The sequence below is a fragment of the Amia ocellicauda genome, chromosome 9, assembly GCF_036373705.1.
Source record: "Amia ocellicauda isolate fAmiCal2 chromosome 9, fAmiCal2.hap1, whole genome shotgun sequence".
Taxonomy (NCBI): domain Eukaryota; kingdom Metazoa; phylum Chordata; class Actinopteri; order Amiiformes; family Amiidae; genus Amia; species Amia ocellicauda.
The window spans coordinates 21,042,752-21,061,967 of NC_089858.1; the positions used below are offsets into that span (position 1 = coordinate 21,042,752).

At 36.0% G+C, this 19,216-nt stretch overlaps 1 protein-coding gene across 5 annotated transcripts in view; it reads left to right on the plus strand.

Annotated features, from left to right (window-relative positions):
- Nucleotides 1-19,216, plus strand: part of phkb (phosphorylase kinase, beta) — a 63,319-nt gene that overhangs the window by 19,962 nt on the left and 24,141 nt on the right. For all 5 annotated transcript variants that reach the window (XM_066713707.1, XM_066713706.1, XM_066713710.1 and 2 more), the window contains 8 exons: nucleotides 277-372; nucleotides 889-1,086; nucleotides 3,282-3,339; nucleotides 3,671-3,748; nucleotides 4,876-5,034; nucleotides 5,269-5,363; nucleotides 16,826-16,881; nucleotides 17,434-17,527. In XM_066713707.1, coding sequence (XP_066569804.1) covers nucleotides 277-372; nucleotides 889-1,086; nucleotides 3,282-3,339; nucleotides 3,671-3,748; nucleotides 4,876-5,034; nucleotides 5,269-5,363; nucleotides 16,826-16,881; nucleotides 17,434-17,527 — 834 coding nt within the window. The remainder of the gene's footprint in view (nucleotides 1-276; nucleotides 373-888; nucleotides 1,087-3,281; nucleotides 3,340-3,670; nucleotides 3,749-4,875; nucleotides 5,035-5,268; nucleotides 5,364-16,825; nucleotides 16,882-17,433; nucleotides 17,528-19,216) is intronic.

Genomic DNA, 19,216 nt, shown 5'->3' on the forward strand with positions numbered 1-19,216 from the left:
AGTCTGATAAATTGCCAGAGAACCTCCAAGGAGTGATGCTTCTCAATGACAGAACGGTACTTTGGATTAAACAGTAATTTTATGTTAGCATTTGCTTAACATACATTTTGATGTGCACTGTGGTTAGTAGCTCTTAATCAGTACAATCTGAAGATGATTTGCAGCTTATTATAAATTATCAACTTTTTAGAAGAATTATACAATTTTTAAAGGAATTCATAATTGGTTAGACGCATTGATATTTTAAAGCATTCATTGTTTTTATCTGTTTTGTAGGGCTGTTCTTGGTCTGTCATTTTTGTAGATCTTGATGCTCATAACAGAAATCGTCAGACATTGTGTTCCCTGCTCCCAAGAGAATCAAGATCTCATGTAAGTAAATTCCCAACACAGAAAATCACTATTATTTGCATCATGTTCACAACTAGTCTCCTCAACAGTTTTCCTTTCAGTAGTTCTATGAAGCATAGTTTCTTGCTAGTAGTCTTCCTCCAACTTCATACTCAAAGAAAGGTTTTTATGTGACTTCCATCTCTAATCTGTTGCTTAAAGCAGTTAAATGAAGGATAGCACCACTATTTACCGAACACAAAGTATATTAAATTTACATAAGAAAGACTTGGCAGTTACATACTGTAATCACGAAAGATTAATATTTTTTCTTTTAATTATGTGCCTGCCAAGAAGTAGTTGATTACATTAATTAGAAATGATAAAATGAATGTATTTTGAAGACTTTTTATTTCCATTTAATTGTGTGTGTGTGGGGGGGGCTCTTGCGTAAGTAATTAATTTGAATCCTTTAATTATGTGAGTCCAAGACTAATTAATGTTAAATGTCATGATTTTATAAGTAATTGTAATTCTCTACTTTTGTTTTCTTTTTAGAATACAGATTCTGCCCTCCTGCCCTGTATCAGTTACCCTGCATTTGCAGTGGATGATGACGCATTATATAATCAGGCCCTAGACAAAATCGTGCGAAAACTGAAAGGAAAATATGGATTCAAACGCTTTCTGAGAGATGGGTACAGAACATCCCCTGAAGATAAAAACAGGAGGTACTACAAGCCAGCAGAAATCAAGGTAGTGTCTAATTTCTGGCACATGCTGTGTGATCTTGGTCTGACACATGCATGTCCTAAAGAATTATCATGATATCTGGAAGCATCTGGTGTACATAAATGAGGTGTTCTGTATATTAATATTTTTTTGTAGAAATAATATTTGGAGTACCATTTGGGGACAATGCATGTTTGTTGGCACAGATATGGACTGGCTCGGGGCTATGGTTGCAGATTTCTCCTGCCCAAGCAAGAGGATGACCGCATGGCTGAAAATCAGTGGTTGATATAATTTAGTATTTTACCTAGTTTCACAAAATCTAAACAAAAATATTTTCACCACATTTTATTATTTTGCAGATAGGGATCAAATTTAATGTTTCTGTTCTTCAATCCTAGCCATACTCTACCCATTTAGATCATATCAACTTGATGTAAGATTAATTAATCTTAATTCATTGCATTAGTGTTGTTGTTGACCTTGTAGAATTAATGAGCAGTTCAGAATAAAAATGCACCTAATAGTTTGTGCTCTTTATAGTATGCATGTATACATATATATGGCATGTATAGTGTAAAATCTTTGACAAGAAAGCTGTGACAAGAATTTGATATATTTTTCACTAATTTGATTAATCATAATCAATGTATTTCATGTCCAATTTACATTTTCATTTTGTTCATCATACACACTTAAAGCAGTTTGAATGTTAAGAATTCAGTGGTAACTTCTTCAGTTATGTCAAATGAAATAATTAAATGTCAAAAATATAAACAGGCATTTCCTTAACAGTTTTTCAGTTGATGAACGGTTATAGAAACTCACCAGTAGCATTTAATTTGATGTAAAGGATGGGGATGTGGATAAGCCTGTGCCACCTGGGTCAGGAAGTTCAGATTTGTAGGATACAAGGCTTCATTAATCCTCCAGAATTTGTTTGTTTATTTGGAGATATTTCTAAAAAAAAAAAAAACTATGGGTGGGAATAAATCAAAACATAAATCAAAATCCACCTGCTAATAGAAAACTACAAGTCTGTGCATAAAAGCATGATACATTTATGAGAAGAAGAAAACAGAATCTTACAACCAATTAAGCTGCCACAGTACAATTTTGTAGATTTCTATTAGCGGGTTGGTCAAAGTTTTGATTTAATTCCAGCCTATGTGAAATACATTGATATTATCCAAAATTAAATTTAAACTACAGCTTTTAATACTGCATGTTTGGAAAGGAAACTCCTGGATAACAATTCTGATACACTTTTTAAACTGTTAATTTGGTCCCATTTATTTTTGAATTTGTATCCAAGGTGCTTAGTCTTCCTTCTGGTTTCTATTATCTCTCCAGGCTGCAAAGAGAACTTTTTTCAGTATCTTGGTATTTTAATGACATTTAGGAAATTGATTTTGTGCGTTTATTTAACTATTTGTATGAGACATTTGCAGTCTTCTCCCACCTTACACAAATGAGTATCCTTTTAGTTTCAGTTTTGATCAACAAATTATAGACGTTATACAAATGGAATCAATCATGTTCAGCAGCTAGAAAATCTCTTCTTGCCTTTTTGATGATGCAGATGATTTCCTATTCAGAATCCTGGTGTCAGCCTTAAGTTAACATCAAGCACAGCTGCGGTGCTCTGTTTATAATTTGTTGCAGAATCGTGTGGGTATCGTTTAGACAAAACCAGAGGCATTTCAGAACTAACAAAATCCAATTAAAACATTTAAAATCGTAATATGTATCGGACAACAGAGAAGCAAGAGAAGTATTCAGGCTTCACCCTTTGGATGTTATTGTTATTTGTACTGTTATTGCTAATAATAGTTAGTGTAATATTGATTATTTCTCAGAATATACCATTAACAGATTGTCTTGTAAACTGTTATTCATTAAAATAATGACACCTAGGTTCCCTCATTCCTAGTACAATATACATATTTTTTAATAATTCTGATTGAAGTCTGCCTGCACTACTCATGTTATTCATGTTCTGCATTTAAAGACTATTTTGTGTTTTTATATTTTTCAAATGAGCATAAACCAGAGTAATGCTCTGTTCTTTAGCAATTATGTACTGCTAAAAGTTCCATTTGAAATAGTGTTTTCATTTTATTCTTCCCAGAATTGTGTAGTGCTCTTTATTAAATAATTGATGTTATTATTGTGCAGTTTGAGACATTTTTTGTTTTGTTTTTTGTTTGTTTTTTAAGCACTTTGATGGAATTGAGTGCGAGTTTCCATTGTTTTTCATTTACATGATAATTGATGGTAAGTCCACCTCTGGCAGGTTGCTTCTTTTTTCTGTAAACATTTCTTCCATAGTTCATAAGAGTTGTTACTCCACTACTGTAAATTATTTTAAACCTTGCATAGTTACGCAAACATAATTTTAAAGGAGGCTAAAGGTTAATTAAACCTAAAAATAGTGTGACGTTTAACAGTGTAGCCCAGGATGTTTTTCACTCATCTGTTAGTACATTGAAATTTAATATGAATGTTGTAATTCTGTAATTTTAACTTCATGTTTTATGAGAATGTTTGCATTTAATTCAAAATAAAATCACAGTGTTTATGTATTGATGTATTTGTTTACATCTAGGTGTTTTCAGAGGAAATTCTAAGCAAGTAAAGGAATACAATGAATTACTGGATTCAGTGATTTTTCAGTCGTATGATGGTAAGACTGTACCACCTTTTAACAGGATTTATTGTTTATTACATGTTCAGTTTGCCTTTTGTTTTACATTTAATTGATATATGGTATATATAACATCAAGATATTCAAAATATAGCAGCTAGATTGAGTGTTTTATTTTTATGTGTGCATTGTTATGTATTTCAGCAGGACTTTTTTTATTTTCTATTGATAAACAAATCTGACTTTACAGGATAGTGTTTATATATCCATATAAAGTAATATATCCATTTAAAAAGGGATTGTGGTGTTTGAGGAATTGAAGATTGCAGTACCTTTTAAAATCAATTGAGTCTATTAACTTTATCAAATGAACAATTAAAGAACCTAATCACATTGATTTTATACTAGCTCATTGATGTCATGTAAATTGCTGATGAAGATAACAAGATGATGTTTGCTTTTTAAATGTAAAACACCTATTACCGGTTAAAGGTAAAACCTCAGTCTCCTATGTGTGACAAAATGCTTCTAATCATTACAGGGAGTGTTTCCATTAGATCTTTTGGTAAAAAAAATATCTCCTGCGCCAAACTGCAATTTTATGAACACAGAAGTTAGGCTACAGAAAAGGTTCTTTACACAATGTTAATGATAATGTTTGCATTGATGTATGTGTTTTGCTTTCCACTTAAAATCATCCTTGCAGATTTATTCCCCAATTCTATTGATTTTTCACTACACTGATGCAGTAGAAGTCCTTCAAGGCCTAGAAAAAAAGCCTGACCTGCTGCCAGACAGGATTTCCAAAAAATATGTAATTAATTTTCAGAATCTGCAATGTACACCTTGCAGATAAAAAAGGAAAATACCAAGCTGCTGGATTAGTTTGTGATTGGGTTTCTTTAAGGGATAAGCACTTGATTGGGGAGGGATTAAAGGTGGCTATTTTGTCACACTATAAAATATTTTCTATTTTCATATAGCATATCGTAAATTAAATTACCTGAAAGGTGGACAAGCTTGGTAGTCTTCACCGTCAAATCCATTACATCATTTTCCTTTGAGGAGAAAAAAACAGCCTGTGGCTCTGCTTGTCTGATGAACAATACTTATTATTTTTTCCTTCATTTTCTTCTGAAGTATATATTCCCCAAATATCCCCACAGGGCACGCCATTATCCCAAAGTATTACTATGTGCCGGCTGACTTTGTGGAGGGCGAGCAGAGGAACCACGGGAGCCAAAAGCGCTTTCCTAGTAACAGTGGACATGATGGGAAACTCTTCCTTTGGGGGCAGGCCCTCTATAACATTGCAAAACTGCTTGGTAAGAAAAGGAAATGGAATGAAATGAGGGTAATACATTGTAGCACCTGTTATGCTATATAGACATTTTACTGAGGTGTCATTTATCTTTTTCCAAGATTGTAGTCTAGGTACTGTAATTGTTTTATTAAAAGCAAACCTGACACTGGACTTTAACTAGATATTAAAGGATTACTGTCCTCTTTGCTTGAAACACATTAATACCTTAAAATGTATTCCATTGGCCTCTTTTTAGTGGATGGCCTAATTAGCCCCAGAGACATTGACCCTGTGCGCCGCTATGTGCCCCCAGAGGACCAGAGGAACGTCAGCATGAGATACTCCAATCAGGCAAGTCTTTATCACATCCACTGTGTGGCCAGTCCCTGCCTTGCTGGCCATGAAAGAAAGAATGAAAGGCCAAACAAATACAGCTTTCAGGGGAGCTCAGGAGCTTTATTTGGGTTTTGTTCAGTCTTTGAGTAGTTCAAAATGTTTGAGAAAATAGAAATAAATCAATACTTGGCTTAGAAACACACGCCCAGATAAAATCAGAACTTCCCACAGGCCAATTGCAAATACCACTACCAATACTTGGTGGTGGCTTTCAATTAGTTTAGGTTTAGGAAGCCTATGACAAACACAGAGCAATCTATAAAGGATATTGTCATGTTCAGGTTTTTGTTGTTTTGTTTTATTTTTTCTTATCAGTGCTTTTTTTAAATTATTTATTCAGTGCAAGATGCTAATTATAAAGAAATAGGATGATATTGCATAATGTGCATATTTTTTCTTGATTGTATATTGTTTTTCCACTGTTTGCTTGTTCCACAGTTTTAAGTTAATTTCCATTTCATGTCTAAATGATGTTAGCATGCCTTTGTAGGCCTATGGCTCTGCTCACAGTAGAGGGAATGTTCTTTCACATTTGCCTTAAAAGTGTGTTTACAGCAGCTGTGAATAGCTTAGCCATATTAAGATACATAATTAAACTGGAATTCAGAGTTGCTTATGGTTGATTATGTTGTTGTTTACTGTGAGCTTTAGCAATTAAAGATGTCTCCATTTCAACATTAACTTTAAAGAATATTTAAAAAAAAGTATTTACATTTACATTCAAGTCTTTTCAAAATTTACTTAAAATGTTTTTTTGGTTGTTTCTTTCAATTATAATGCATTTCTCATGCAAAATGCATTTCCAGTATTTCCTACAAAATCCATTATGACCAGAAATTTCACCAGAAATAAAGATCTTAACTTCACTATTTAAATATTTTGTTTGGACTGAACATTAATTTTACCTTTGAAAAACATTGTTTACATGGTCTAGTAACAGTAAAGGTGTGAAAGGAACAGGAGAAATGCATCTTCAGTATTTTTTCATTACTTTTATTTATTTATTTTTCTACAGAAACCAGTCTAATGGAAAAAGCCTTAAGTATTGTTATAGATAACAGCTTTGAGTCACCTCATATCGTTGCTTTTTGGTCTGAGGTGAAGACACTGCAATGCCTTTACACAAGTGAGGAGACACAAAACAAACCCTTTAAGAGAACCTAGCCTAGCCTTTGCAAGACTGTGCTGCATGAAATGATGTTTGCAGCTATTTGAAAGAAAGTGATAAGCCCTCATTTGAGACTGCCTCCAGAGAGACTTTGACCTTCTCAGCAGCCTACTCGGGAACCATAACAAGCATCAACAAGGCTCACAGGGCTACCTTTGCTACCAGATAAGCATAGAGATGGAGATTACAAAATAAAAATACATATCTGAATCCATGTATGTATGTACTATAGATAGGATGTTCATTGTGGAGCTGTGATTGTGATGACAGACTGAATTATTTTCTAATCCCAGTGTCTCCTCTTTAGTTTGTACTTCTATACATGTATAAAAAGGACTAATAATTACTGTATATAAGCTGTTCAAATTGATATATTTTTAATGTGTACATTATATGGGAGTACCCAAGATCTAACTGGTTTCGTATTAAACAGGCCACCCACTTTTACATGATTGAATGCTTGAACTGGAGTGTTTCGGATTGATTAACTATTACCCAGTAACATTAACAGTTGGAGTGTTCCACATATTTTTCACTGTCACTAAGAATGAACTTTTTCCTAAAAGTTGGAATTATTGCAGATTCGTTTTTTGTTTGTTTGTTTCATATCTGAGATGGAGCTGCAGATGTAATCAATATCTTTCACATTTTCCTGCTGCAGAGGAAAAGCCAAATGATTGAAATCAAGAATATGTGCCTATACGGATTAGTATTCAAAACACATTTCAAATCTTATCTGTGTGTTGCACATACTATTAGAATATCCTTAAAAGGAATACAACAGATTTCTGTTCATGATATGCAGTTTAAATATCTGTGCTAGAACACCTGTTTAGAATAACCCAGAGTTCCTCACAGTTCGCTGAAACCATGCAGGGCTGCTTATTAAGTTTTGACTGTAAACTATAATAATAACATACTTAAACATTTATCAGGAAATTGTGTTTTTTTTAGAATTTAACATTTCAGCTGGAGCTGCATCCTAGCATCCCGCTATAATGTCAGTGGTTTAACGAAAACAAGATGAGAGAGAGAGATTGAATCTTGCTTTCACAGTGGTGTTCTTCTAAGATCGCTCTATTAACACCCAGTTTATCTGTGTGTTAATGTGTGAGAAATAAGAGCATTTTATTTCTTTGTAAACCTTTTGATTAAACTCCACCTCTTTTCCTGGAGAATGAGTTCAGTGTTTGGCACAGAGAGTATCTTAGCTTTGTTTTAATATGACAATATGACCATTTAGAACATTTAGAACAGATGGAAATGTTGAGTTCAAACAATACATAATTTCTTCTACATGCTTTGACAGCCAAATGGCAAAATGAGAGGCCCATAGAGGAGACCCAGCTCTGCTAGTAGCAGCTATCAAGAGATAGCAAGCAACCTGACCTAGAAATGAATTGGCAATTTTTATCCTAATGTGACAGGAAATGTGGATTAAAGTCACAGCATCTATGCATTACTATCTTAGTTTGATGCCAAACTGGCATTCATGCTTTTCATATTTTTGCCCCATTTTTATTTCTAGGTAATCAGTGCAGGGTTTTATCTCCTACAAAAATGTTACTCATTTCAAACCCTGAACCGAAAGAAGGATTACCCACAGGAAAGTCAGGAAAATAAACATTTTATCTTTCATCTGTAGCAGCTCACTTAAAAGGCATATCTTAAGGGAACAAGGAGCTTGCAATTAGTAAAGGGTGAAAAGTGACAGCAAGACCCCTGAAATAATGAATTAGTACTCCCAATGGTCAATGACTATTAATGGTTATAACTAGATTATTAATGTTTTAAAAAAGTTTGCTGCAGAACTTGAGATTTTTTATGGATATTTTGATGGATGTTGGAATAGACTGCCAGGTGAGGGTAATTGGCAATCCCCACTGTGAGAGCCGCTGTGCTTCACACACTTGGAGGGTGGTTCTTTTCTAAACTCATTACAGTGAATGCTACAGAGGCGGTCCTCAGCTTTTGATGAATCAAGTGTGTAATGAAAAAGCTCCAGTAGGCCTTTAGTCACACAGTTAAAAAAAAAAAAAAAAAAAATGAAGTGGAATAAAGATGAGTTGGAAATTAAAGATTTAAATATCAGGTAATAAAATCAAATATGCTATTGAAAAAACTATCAGAATTTTAGCTTGGTTAAAAAAAAAAAAACGTTTATATATGTAAATCAGTTTACGTTGTGAATATAATCTCCCACCCCCCACCTTCCCCATTCCTTTCCCTTTGACATGAAGTTCAAAGACATTCAAGTCTCTAGATGCACAGGTTTGGGTCCAGTCCCCGAGGTCACACAATAAATGCCCTCTTTTTTCAGTATCGCAGAACCCCACAGACAGTCCCAAGCTCACACATAAAAGCCTGCATTTAATGAACACTGAGAAAGAGTTTGCTCTTAATAGGCTCATTTCGTAATGGTCAGTACTGAGGAGCCCAGCAGCAGAGTGCGTGATGTTTACCGATGACATTCATTCTTACTTTCCACTCATCTGCAGTACAGGGACTTCAGTTACACTTTCTTTCTGTATAGTTTATGCCAACAAGCCAACTCTTAATGATAATTAAAGTAAGTAAAGACTAATGTGAAACAAATTGTGCTTTAGAGAGAGAACTCCGGCTATATATATATATATATATATATATATATATATACACACACAGTGGGGGATAAAAGTATTTGATCCCCTGCTGATTTTGTACATTTTAATGGTATAATTTTAATGGTAGGTGTATTTTAACAGTGAGAGACAGAATAACAACAAAAAAATCCAGAAAAACGCATTTCAAAAAAGTTATACATTGATTTGCATGTTAATGAGGGAAATAAGTATTTGACCCCTTCGACTTAGTACTTGGTGGCAAAACCCTTGTTGGCAATCACAGAGGTCAGACATTTCTTGTAGTTGGCCACCAGGTTTGCACACATCTCAGGAGGGATTTTGTCCCACTCCTCTTTGCAGATCCTCTCCAAGTCATTAAGGTTTCGAGGCTGAAGTTTGGCAACTCGAACCTTCAGCTCCCTCCACAGATTTTCTATGGGATTAAGGTCTGGAGACTGGCTAGGCCACTCCAGGACCTTAATGTGCTTCTTCTTGGCTGTGTGTTTTGGGTCATTGTCATGCTGGAATACCCATCCACGACCCATTTTCAATGCCCTGGCTGAGGACGCTACAATGGCCCCGTCCATCGTCCCTTTGATGCGGTGCAGTTGTCCTGTCCCCTTAGCAGAAAAACACCTCCAAAGCATAATGTCTCCACCTCCATGTTTGACGGTGGGGATGGTGTTCTTGGGGTCATTCCTCCTCCTCCAAACACAGCGAGTTGAGATGATGCCAAAGAGCTTGATTTTGGTCTCATCTGACCACAACACTTTCACTCAGTTCTCCTCTGAATCATTCAGATGTTGGCAAACTTCAGACGGGCCTGTACATGTGTTTTCTTGAGCGGGAGACCTTACGGGTGCTGCAGGATTTCAGTCCTTCACGGCGTAGTGTGTTACCAATTGTTTTCTTGGTGACTATGGTCCCAGCTGCCTTGAGATCATTAACAAGATCCTCCCGTGTAGTTCTGGGCTGATTCCTCACCGTTCTCATGATCATTGAAACTCCACGAGGTGAGATCTTGCATGGAGCCCCAGACCGAGGGAGACTGACAGTTATTTTGTGTTTCTTCCATTTGCGAATAATCGCACCAACTGTTGTCACCTTCTCACCAAGCTGCTTGGCGATGGTCTTGTAGCCCATTCCAGCCTTGTGTAGGTCTACAATCTTGTCCCTGACATCCTTGGACAGCTCTTTGGTCTTGGCCATGGTGGAGAGTTTGGAATCTGATTGATTGATTGCTTCTGTGGACAGGTGTCTTTTATACAGGTAACGAGCTGAGATTAGGAGCACTCCCTTTAAGAGAGTGCTCCTAATCTCAGCTCGTTACCTGTATAAAAGACGCCTGGGAGCCAGAAATCTTGCTGGTTGATAGGGGATCAAATACTTATTTCCCTCATTAACATGCAAATCAATGTATAACTTTTTAGAAATGCGTTTTTCTGTTTTTTTTTTTTTTGCTGTTATTCTGTCTCTCACTGTTAAAATACACCTACCATTAAAATTATAGACTGATCATTTCTTTGTCAGTGGGCAAACGTACAAAATCAGCAGGGGATCAAATACTTTTTTCCCTCACTGTATGTGTATATATCTGTTATTCATGCAAATGCCAGGTAGTTGTATAAAAACATATAGGTCTATTAATTTGAGGAAATATTAGTGCATTGAGACATGCCTTTTTTTTTTTTTTTTTTTTTTTTTTTTACACTGAAGCATTAACTGCTGCCTAAGGTTGATTTCAGTTCTGGAAATACCAATATCAATAATAATTCTAACCTCTGTATATTGGTAGTAATGTTGCTATGCATTCATGGAAATTCAATATTTTTTTTTAAAGTGGAAATGCCATTTTTTTAATTGTATTATTTTACTTATGACTTTGGTTAGAGTATAAACATAATTTCAGTAATTTCTCCAGTTCTCTCAGGAACCTTGCAAAAGATCTTGTTTATGTTTTACAATTTTCCCTCTAGCAATAATACTAGCCATTTGTTAAGTGTAAAAACCCCAAGAGAGTCAGTTTTGGATTCATGCTGCTCTTTATCAATTCATGACTACCTTATATATGCACAGTAGTAATCCTCATCTTAATTTGTGTTTTTTGATATGTTTCCATCGGCAGTACTTGAGTAATATCTCTTCATCTCCTAACAAAACTAAATTGCATTATATTTTTATGGCAAAGATCATGGTACACTGTGGTAGTAGTCACAATCTCTTGATAATAGCCAACAGATGTTGATCTTCTGATATATTTTTGTTTTACCCAGCTGCGTTGAAAAGTGTTCCCCTGCGTGTTTGTTTGGTGTTTTATCTTTAAAATGTCTCTTTTAATTCAAAGTGTAAATAATGTATTTAATATTTGTAACCTTTGTGTAGCAAAGATGTTGCTCCTAGCATTATTGCTTATACTTTGTTACTTGTGTAAACATTTTTTTGAAGAAGAGCATTGCATCACTGCTGCATGTATTTCATTTACATGCATGAGAAGACTTGCTTTGCTGTTCTGAAGGTGTCACTTCAGAAAAATCATAAAACACAAACCCTATATCACTAGCGTAGACTGAATAGTTTTTTTTTTTTATAATTTAGTGGTTTCCAGTTCAATTTAATATGAATAGGATTTTGTATGAATAAATGCAGTGACCTAAACTAAATATATATTTGTAATGTTATCTAGAATTACATCTTATAAGTTTGACCTCACAATGTACTTTGCTCCAAATACATAGTTGAAGAAACCCCCTTAAATTGACAAAAACTGCTGTGCAGGAGTTGTTTCAAATGGTAAAGAAGTCTTTAATCAGGCCGGCCCGGAAGGAAAACAGAGCGAACACGAGGCGGTCTCTGGTTCAAACAGCTTTTCTTACAGATCTCTTCCGGGTTTGCATTTTTATACAGTTCTAAACAAAAGGTCCAATCAGGGCAGTGTCCCGGATGTGCATGTCGATTGGCTCGGTCCTTGCTTCTCTACTTCCTCTGAAGTGTAGGGTTACCAAACACCGGGGGTGACATCACCGTTTCCTCTGCAAAGCATTCTGGGATGCACAAAGGACTGTGGGGGAGAGAGTGGTGCACGTGGAACCAGACAAAGAGAAAACTGGCTGTGCAGGGGGAGGGAAGAGTTGGTCTGCAGGTGGAGGAGACAGACAGAACTATACAACATTTTACATATTCCATTCAAATTAATATATATACATATACATTTGAATATTTATGCAGAGCTGATATGTCATTTATTGTATTTAAATTTGACAAGACCTCAGGTCTTTCAATAGCTACAGATTGTTTTTTCTTTATACCTGTAGGGTGAATGTTATGTTTTTAATATTTTATATGTCTATGGATTATGATATAAAAATATTGAAACCTAGGTGATAGATGAACTCTAGGTATCACAGAAAATGAGCTGTGTGGTTTTGTAAGGGACATGTATAAAGATCATATAATGATCTCTGTCTAATAACCAAAACACTGTTCAATGACTATGGGTTCGGTTTTCTATTTACATTACAAAATGCAGTTTATCATAAAATGTGAAGCTTATTTTAAGAGCAGTCTTTAAAAGACTTAAAAGTGTGAAGGAGTAAGGAAGGGAGACTGAAGTGAGACTCATCACCAAATTGAAAGATGGTCTGACAGCCTCCCTTGTGGCTTGGGGAGTATCCTGTAGTTGCTTTCCTTTGATGGATGATTCAGCATTAGGTGATGACCCAGAAACTCTGTACACACAGGGATGTAGCGTTAATGTATAATATGATGGCTGTTCAAAGTAAACTTGCCCTGGGTGCTGCATTATAAACACACTTTGTAGAGTCATTCGATGTTGTTTCCACCCCCCTCTCCATAATCAACTTTATGTATGTATGTATGTATACATCTTCAACTGCTGCACATTCCCCTGTTGCTAAAGTATTGGAATGCATTCTGCTCCCATATAACCCCACAATTGTTCTCATCCCTGTGTACATTAAATCATGGGCACTGAGCAAGAGGACATAGAGCATGGGTGTCCAGCATGCAGGCCCCAGGCCAGATTTATCCCACCTGAACCCAGGGTGCAGACCACATGAGAATTGTAGCTTTTTTTATTTATTTATGTTTTTCCCAAAATAGCTAGCACACACGAACTAGTAGGCCAGTAGAGCCTAAGCACCTGCCTGGCATTACCGTTGTGTAACTGACTGCCACCAGGTGTCATGCTACCATTCTTGGTTCACTTAGTAATTGTTTTTTAAGCTGAATGTAATGAATTACATAATTTTGAGCTGTTCACATTTAATTAATGCAGTCTGCATACAGTGAGGGAAAAAAGTATTTGATCCCCTGCTGATTTTGTACGTTTGCCCACTGACAAAGAAATCATCATTCTATCATTTTAATGGTAGGTGTATTTTAACAGTGAGAGACAGAATAACAACAAAAAAATCCAGAAAAACGCATTTCAAAAAAGTTATAAATGGATTTGCATGTTAATGAGGGAAATAAGTATTTGATCCCCTATCAGCAAGATTTCTGGCTCCCAGTTGTCTTTTATACAGGTAACGAGCTGAGATTAGGAGCACTCTCTTAAAGGGAGTGCTCCTAATCTCAGCTTGTTACCTGTATAAAAGACACCTGTCCACAGAAGCAATCAATCAATCAGATTCCAAACTCTCCACCATGGCCAAGACCAAAGAGCTGTCCAAGGATGTCAGGGACAAGATTGTAGACCTACACAAAGCTGGAATGGGCTACAAGACCATCGCCAAGCAGCTTGGTGAGTAGGTGACAACAGTTGGTGCGATTATTCGCAAATGGAAGAAACACAAAATAACTGTCAGTCTCCCTCGGTCTGGGGCTCCATGCAAGATCTCATGAGAACGGTGAGGAATCAGCCCAGAACTACACGGGAGGATCTTGTTAATGATCTCAAGGCAGCTGAGACCATAGTCACCAAGAAAACAATTGGTTACACACTACGCCGTGAAGGACTGAAATCCTGCAGCGCCCACAAGGCCCCCCTGCTCAAGAAAGCACATGTACAGGCCCGTCTGAAGTTTGCCAATGAACATCTGAATGATTCAGAGGAGAACTGGGTGAAAGTGTTGTGGTCAGATGAGACCAAGATCGAGCTCTTTGGCATCATCTCAACTGGCCGTGTTTGGAGGAGGAGGAATGACCCCAAGAACACCATCCCCACCGTCAAACATGGAGGTGGAGACATTATGCTTTGGGGGTGTTTTTCTGCTAAGGGGACAGGACAACTGCACCGCATCAAAGGGCCGATGGACGGGGCCATGTACCGTCAAATCTTGGGGGAGAACCTCCTTCCCTCAGCCAGGGCATTGAAAATGGGTCGTGGATGGGTATTCCAGCATGACAATGACCCAAAACACACAGCCAAGGCAACAAAGGAGTGGCTCAAGAAGAAGCACATTAAGGTCCTGGAGTGGCCTAGCCAGTCTCCAGACCTTAATCCCATAGAAAATCTGTGGAGGGAGCTGAAGGTTCGAGTTGCAAACACTGTATTGTTTTCTGTGCACAAAAAAAGGAATGGGTATTGTAAAGCTATAGTAATGTTTCAGTGGTCTAATGAATTGAGAATGTGTGCATTTCTGTGCTTATAAAACATACTCCATGTGTCCAAGATGTGTTTATTTTGGACTCCCTGACTCCCCAGACTCCCTGCTTGTAGGCGCCAGTTTTAATGTGTCAAAGTAATACATCTGCCATGTTTTGTTTTAATTTGCTTTTAATTTGAAAAATTAGATGGATCCAAAATAAAAATAAAATAAAATTGATTGGAATCAATGAACTGGTACTCCTGAGTTAGCTTATTTGAAAATTTGTATTATTTTGTTAGAATCAGCTCAGCAATTTAATTTCAGGAAATATAATCCTTGGCTCCTGCAAATTGCTTAAGTAAGTAGAAAAACAACAGTGCTGAAATTGCATTTTCAGGCACTTGTAATACATTAATCTGTATTCCTGACTGTAAATTACAGATTGAAAATAAGCTTTACATGTATCATTTTCATTTGTTAGATTAGTAGTAGTGTAAAAGTAACCCAAAAAATAAGATGGTTACATTTTTGTTTTGTTCAGACATTATAAAATCTAAGAATCTGTAGTAAAAATAGAAGACAGAAGTACATGCATCTTAAAAAGGGAACATACCTATTTTTTTTTTCTTTTCCCCCAGCAGTCTTTAATGCAAAAGTGCACACACATGAATAGGCTTCATATTCTTGAAATAAATTATAACCAATACCTTTTAAGATGTTTTAAATGTCAAGGTCATGCTTGGTGATGGATTTTTATTTTATTATATTTTTGTCTTGTTTGCTTGTCAGGTGTATTTAAGCAGCACTGCATATATTTATTATTGCTGAATTTCACTACAAAGCCTGGTGTGGACTTCTCTAAGGCAAAGCATATTAAAACCATGAGAACTGCAGCACTACATATCTCAGCTACCAATTAACCAGCCTGCAGTCTCCACAGAGCTTTTTCTGCTCCATCTGCTCCATCCGGTTTACCTATTAAAGGTTGATGTTAAAAAGGCATGATAAGGTGCCAACTCATTCAATTAGTGCTAATAACTAGTTAGTGACAAGTTCACTGTGTTGAAGTCTCAAGTATGTAGCTTTTATGGAAAGCTTTGTAGAATCAGATCTCTGTACATGTGAAAGTTTGTGTTATTTTTTTAGCGGCACTGTGACAATTCATGGCATGAAAAGCAAATGTTTTGTTTAAAATAATCTAACAATGCTGTTTAAAGTGCTTCAAGTGCCTTATTTCCATTACCATGTTGGAAACTATAATGCAAAGCCAAAGAGCACTTGCAGGAACCTCTTTTATTGTTTCCTTCATTCATCTGAATAATGATTATGATGATGATTGACATACAAAATACCTGTAGCTCTGGTAACCTGTGCTCATGTCATAATTACCATACTAATCTAAATGGTTCATCATAATTTTCTTCACAATCCTGTGAAAATATTATAATGTTGAAAGACAAATGGGAGTTTTCCTTTTTCTTATAGCAATAGGCTAATTCTGATTGTAATTAAACATTTCTGAAATAAATTATCTAATAAACATATTGTATACTTACAGATCTTATTTACATGTTTCCTTCCTGCTAATTTATCCTCTCTTAATAATTTACTACTTTATTTATGCAAAATACACATGTAAATTTTTGAGTAACTTTCACAAACCCTTTGAAATGTGATCTTGATATTTTTAACAAATATATATGTATCTGTGGTTTTATTTGTTATTTATTTTGAATGGCCACAGCTATTAAAAAGCATTTATGGCAGAATATTAAATACTTCCCCCGTCTGTACACCTCAAAATCCTCGTCATTCAAAATGTTATTGACAGGATGGCCCCTTAGGTGATTGTTTAGATGTACAGCTTTTGGCCCACAGACTGCTGTTATTCTATCTTGGTAGTTTGCTTGATTAATAAGCTGTTAAAAACAGTCCTGTAGAGAATAAGAGATGACATATTTCCCTATGTTTGAATGAATGGTTTAAGGGGTGTTATATTGCTGTCATTAGTGCACTTTTCTCATTAATAGCATTTCTGACATTATGTTAACAAGACCTGAATCCAACATACTAACCCATGTTCATTCTGTTTTCCAGGGTCCTATTGAAAATGATGTGGTGATTCATGTTGCTTTGATTGCTGAGAGCCAGCGGTACGTAGGGTAATACATTAACTGTTAGGATGGCAGGTTGGGGATATTTGGTGCTTATTAATCTACTCAAAATAGATGTTGGCACTCCTTCGCCAACATCTAACTTGTTTCCTGTTGGGTTTGTGAAAATTCAATAATCATTACTTGCCATACTTTTATGAATAAGCTAGTCATCATTGTCGAAGCAGATTCCCTGGCATCCTTCAAGAAAAGGCCAGTTGATATCTTCTACTCAAGAAAGTAATAGTAACCAAACTTACAAGTTAGGACAGATGGTTTCCTTTCATAAGTGATCTTTCATGTGAATTGTACAGCTCAAAAATATGTATTTTTTTAAAGCCTGTGTAACATTAATAGTTCTTTAAAAATTATTTAGAAATTACCAAAAATATGAAGTGCGCCAGAAAGGTTACTTGCTTAAGCAGTTCGGTTTTGCTTGATTACACCTCTCTTGCAAGGCTTCAATATAAACAGTTATTCATTTCAGTTTTGCAAATACATTTCCCTGTCTGAATACCTGTTTAACTTCATCAGCTGGATTTTGTTTTTCAGCCTGCAAGTGTTCCTAAACACCTATGGAATACAAACCCAAACACCTCAGCAGGTGGAACCCATCCAAATCTGGCCACAGCAAGAGCTAGTTAAGGTGACTCATTATGATGTCTGTTTTACCACTTCTGGATTTTACAGATAGGTGTTTTATCATTATAGTTTCACTCTGAAGTTCAGCCACCACCTGTGCATATTATCAAAGGAATTAGCATGGATGTTTTAGAGCATAAATGGTACAGTAAGGTATGAATCAGTCAAATATTTAAAATCTGAGAATTTTTTTTTTTTTTTTTTTTTTTGGGGTTTCAATTTTCAGGAAAGCTCTATTGAAAATACCAAGGAAAGAATAATTACAATTCCACTAAGGAGTGTGCATTTATGTGGTTGAAAATAACATGTCAGTGTTATATGGAAGAGACAGGCGGTGATGTACATTTTAAAAAATAGCATTTTTAATTATGATCTCTGTATAGTCTGTATTATTATTTTTGCTATTTATTTTTAAAGAACCGTTATATTCAAACATGCACATAAGTGTTTTTTATTCCCAAGATCCAAAGTTGCTTCAGGGAAGTTACATATTTTATTTATGCAATGATGTGCACACAATTTAATTAGGAGTTTTAAATTCTGAAACATGTCTTGTATGTCTGTAGGTTTTCTTGTTTCCTATAATCCTTTTATATCAAGTTAATTCTGACTTTTAGAATATGTTATTGTCTGTCCCATATGTATTCTATCTGAAAGCTAGCCCTAGGCACACACCTTTAAAGTGCCAGGGGCTATGTCATTTAATCTGGAAGATGAATGTCAAAAAGGACACTCCAACTTTATGTTCTAACGGTTGCTTTGTAATTGTTTCCCTCATGACTTTAGGCCTGGCCTTTAAAAAATATATATATATATATAATAATAATAAGATGGACAGGGGTTATAGTGTCACAGCAAATGTTACCTTTATAAGCAAACATTTCAAAATAACACAAAGCTTGTTTATTCTTGGTTGTTGTTAACCAATACAATATAAATGAAAACTGCTTGCTGACATTTGACAAAGCTTTCAAGCACCAGTAATGCATTATCTCACTTGACATAGACCCAATCCATTGTGGAGGAAGATGGGTCTCAGTCGAGGGTTGCACAATCAATCCCTGCAGTCTTCCATGTTCCATTCCAATTGGAGCTCTCAATGACTTAATCTAGTTGTTTTATAAATTGCACATATACACTCACCTAAAGGATTATTAGGAACACCTGTTCAATTTCTCATTAATGCAATTATCTAACCAACCAATCACATGGCAGTTGCTTCAATGCATTTAGGGGTGTGGTCCTGGTCAAGACAATCTCCTGAACTCCAAACTGAATGTCTGAATGGGAAAGAAAGGTGATTTAAGCAATTTTGAGCGTGGCATGGTTGTTGGTGCCAGACGGGCCGGTCTGAGTATTTCACAATCTGCTCAGTTACTGGGATTTTCACGCACAACCATTTCTAGGGTTTACAAAGAATGGTGTGAAAAGGGAAAAACATCCAGTATGCGGCAGTCCTGTGGGCGAAAATGCCTTGTTGATGCTAGAGGTCAGAGGAGAATGGGCTGACTGATTCAAGCTGATAGAAGAGCAACTTTGACTGAAATAACCACTCGTTACAACCGAGGTATGCAGCAAAGCATTTGTGAAGCCACAACACGTACAACCTTGAGGCGGATGGGCTACAACAGCAGAAGACCCCACCGGGTACCACTCATCTCCACTACAAATAGGAAAAAGAGGCTACAATTTG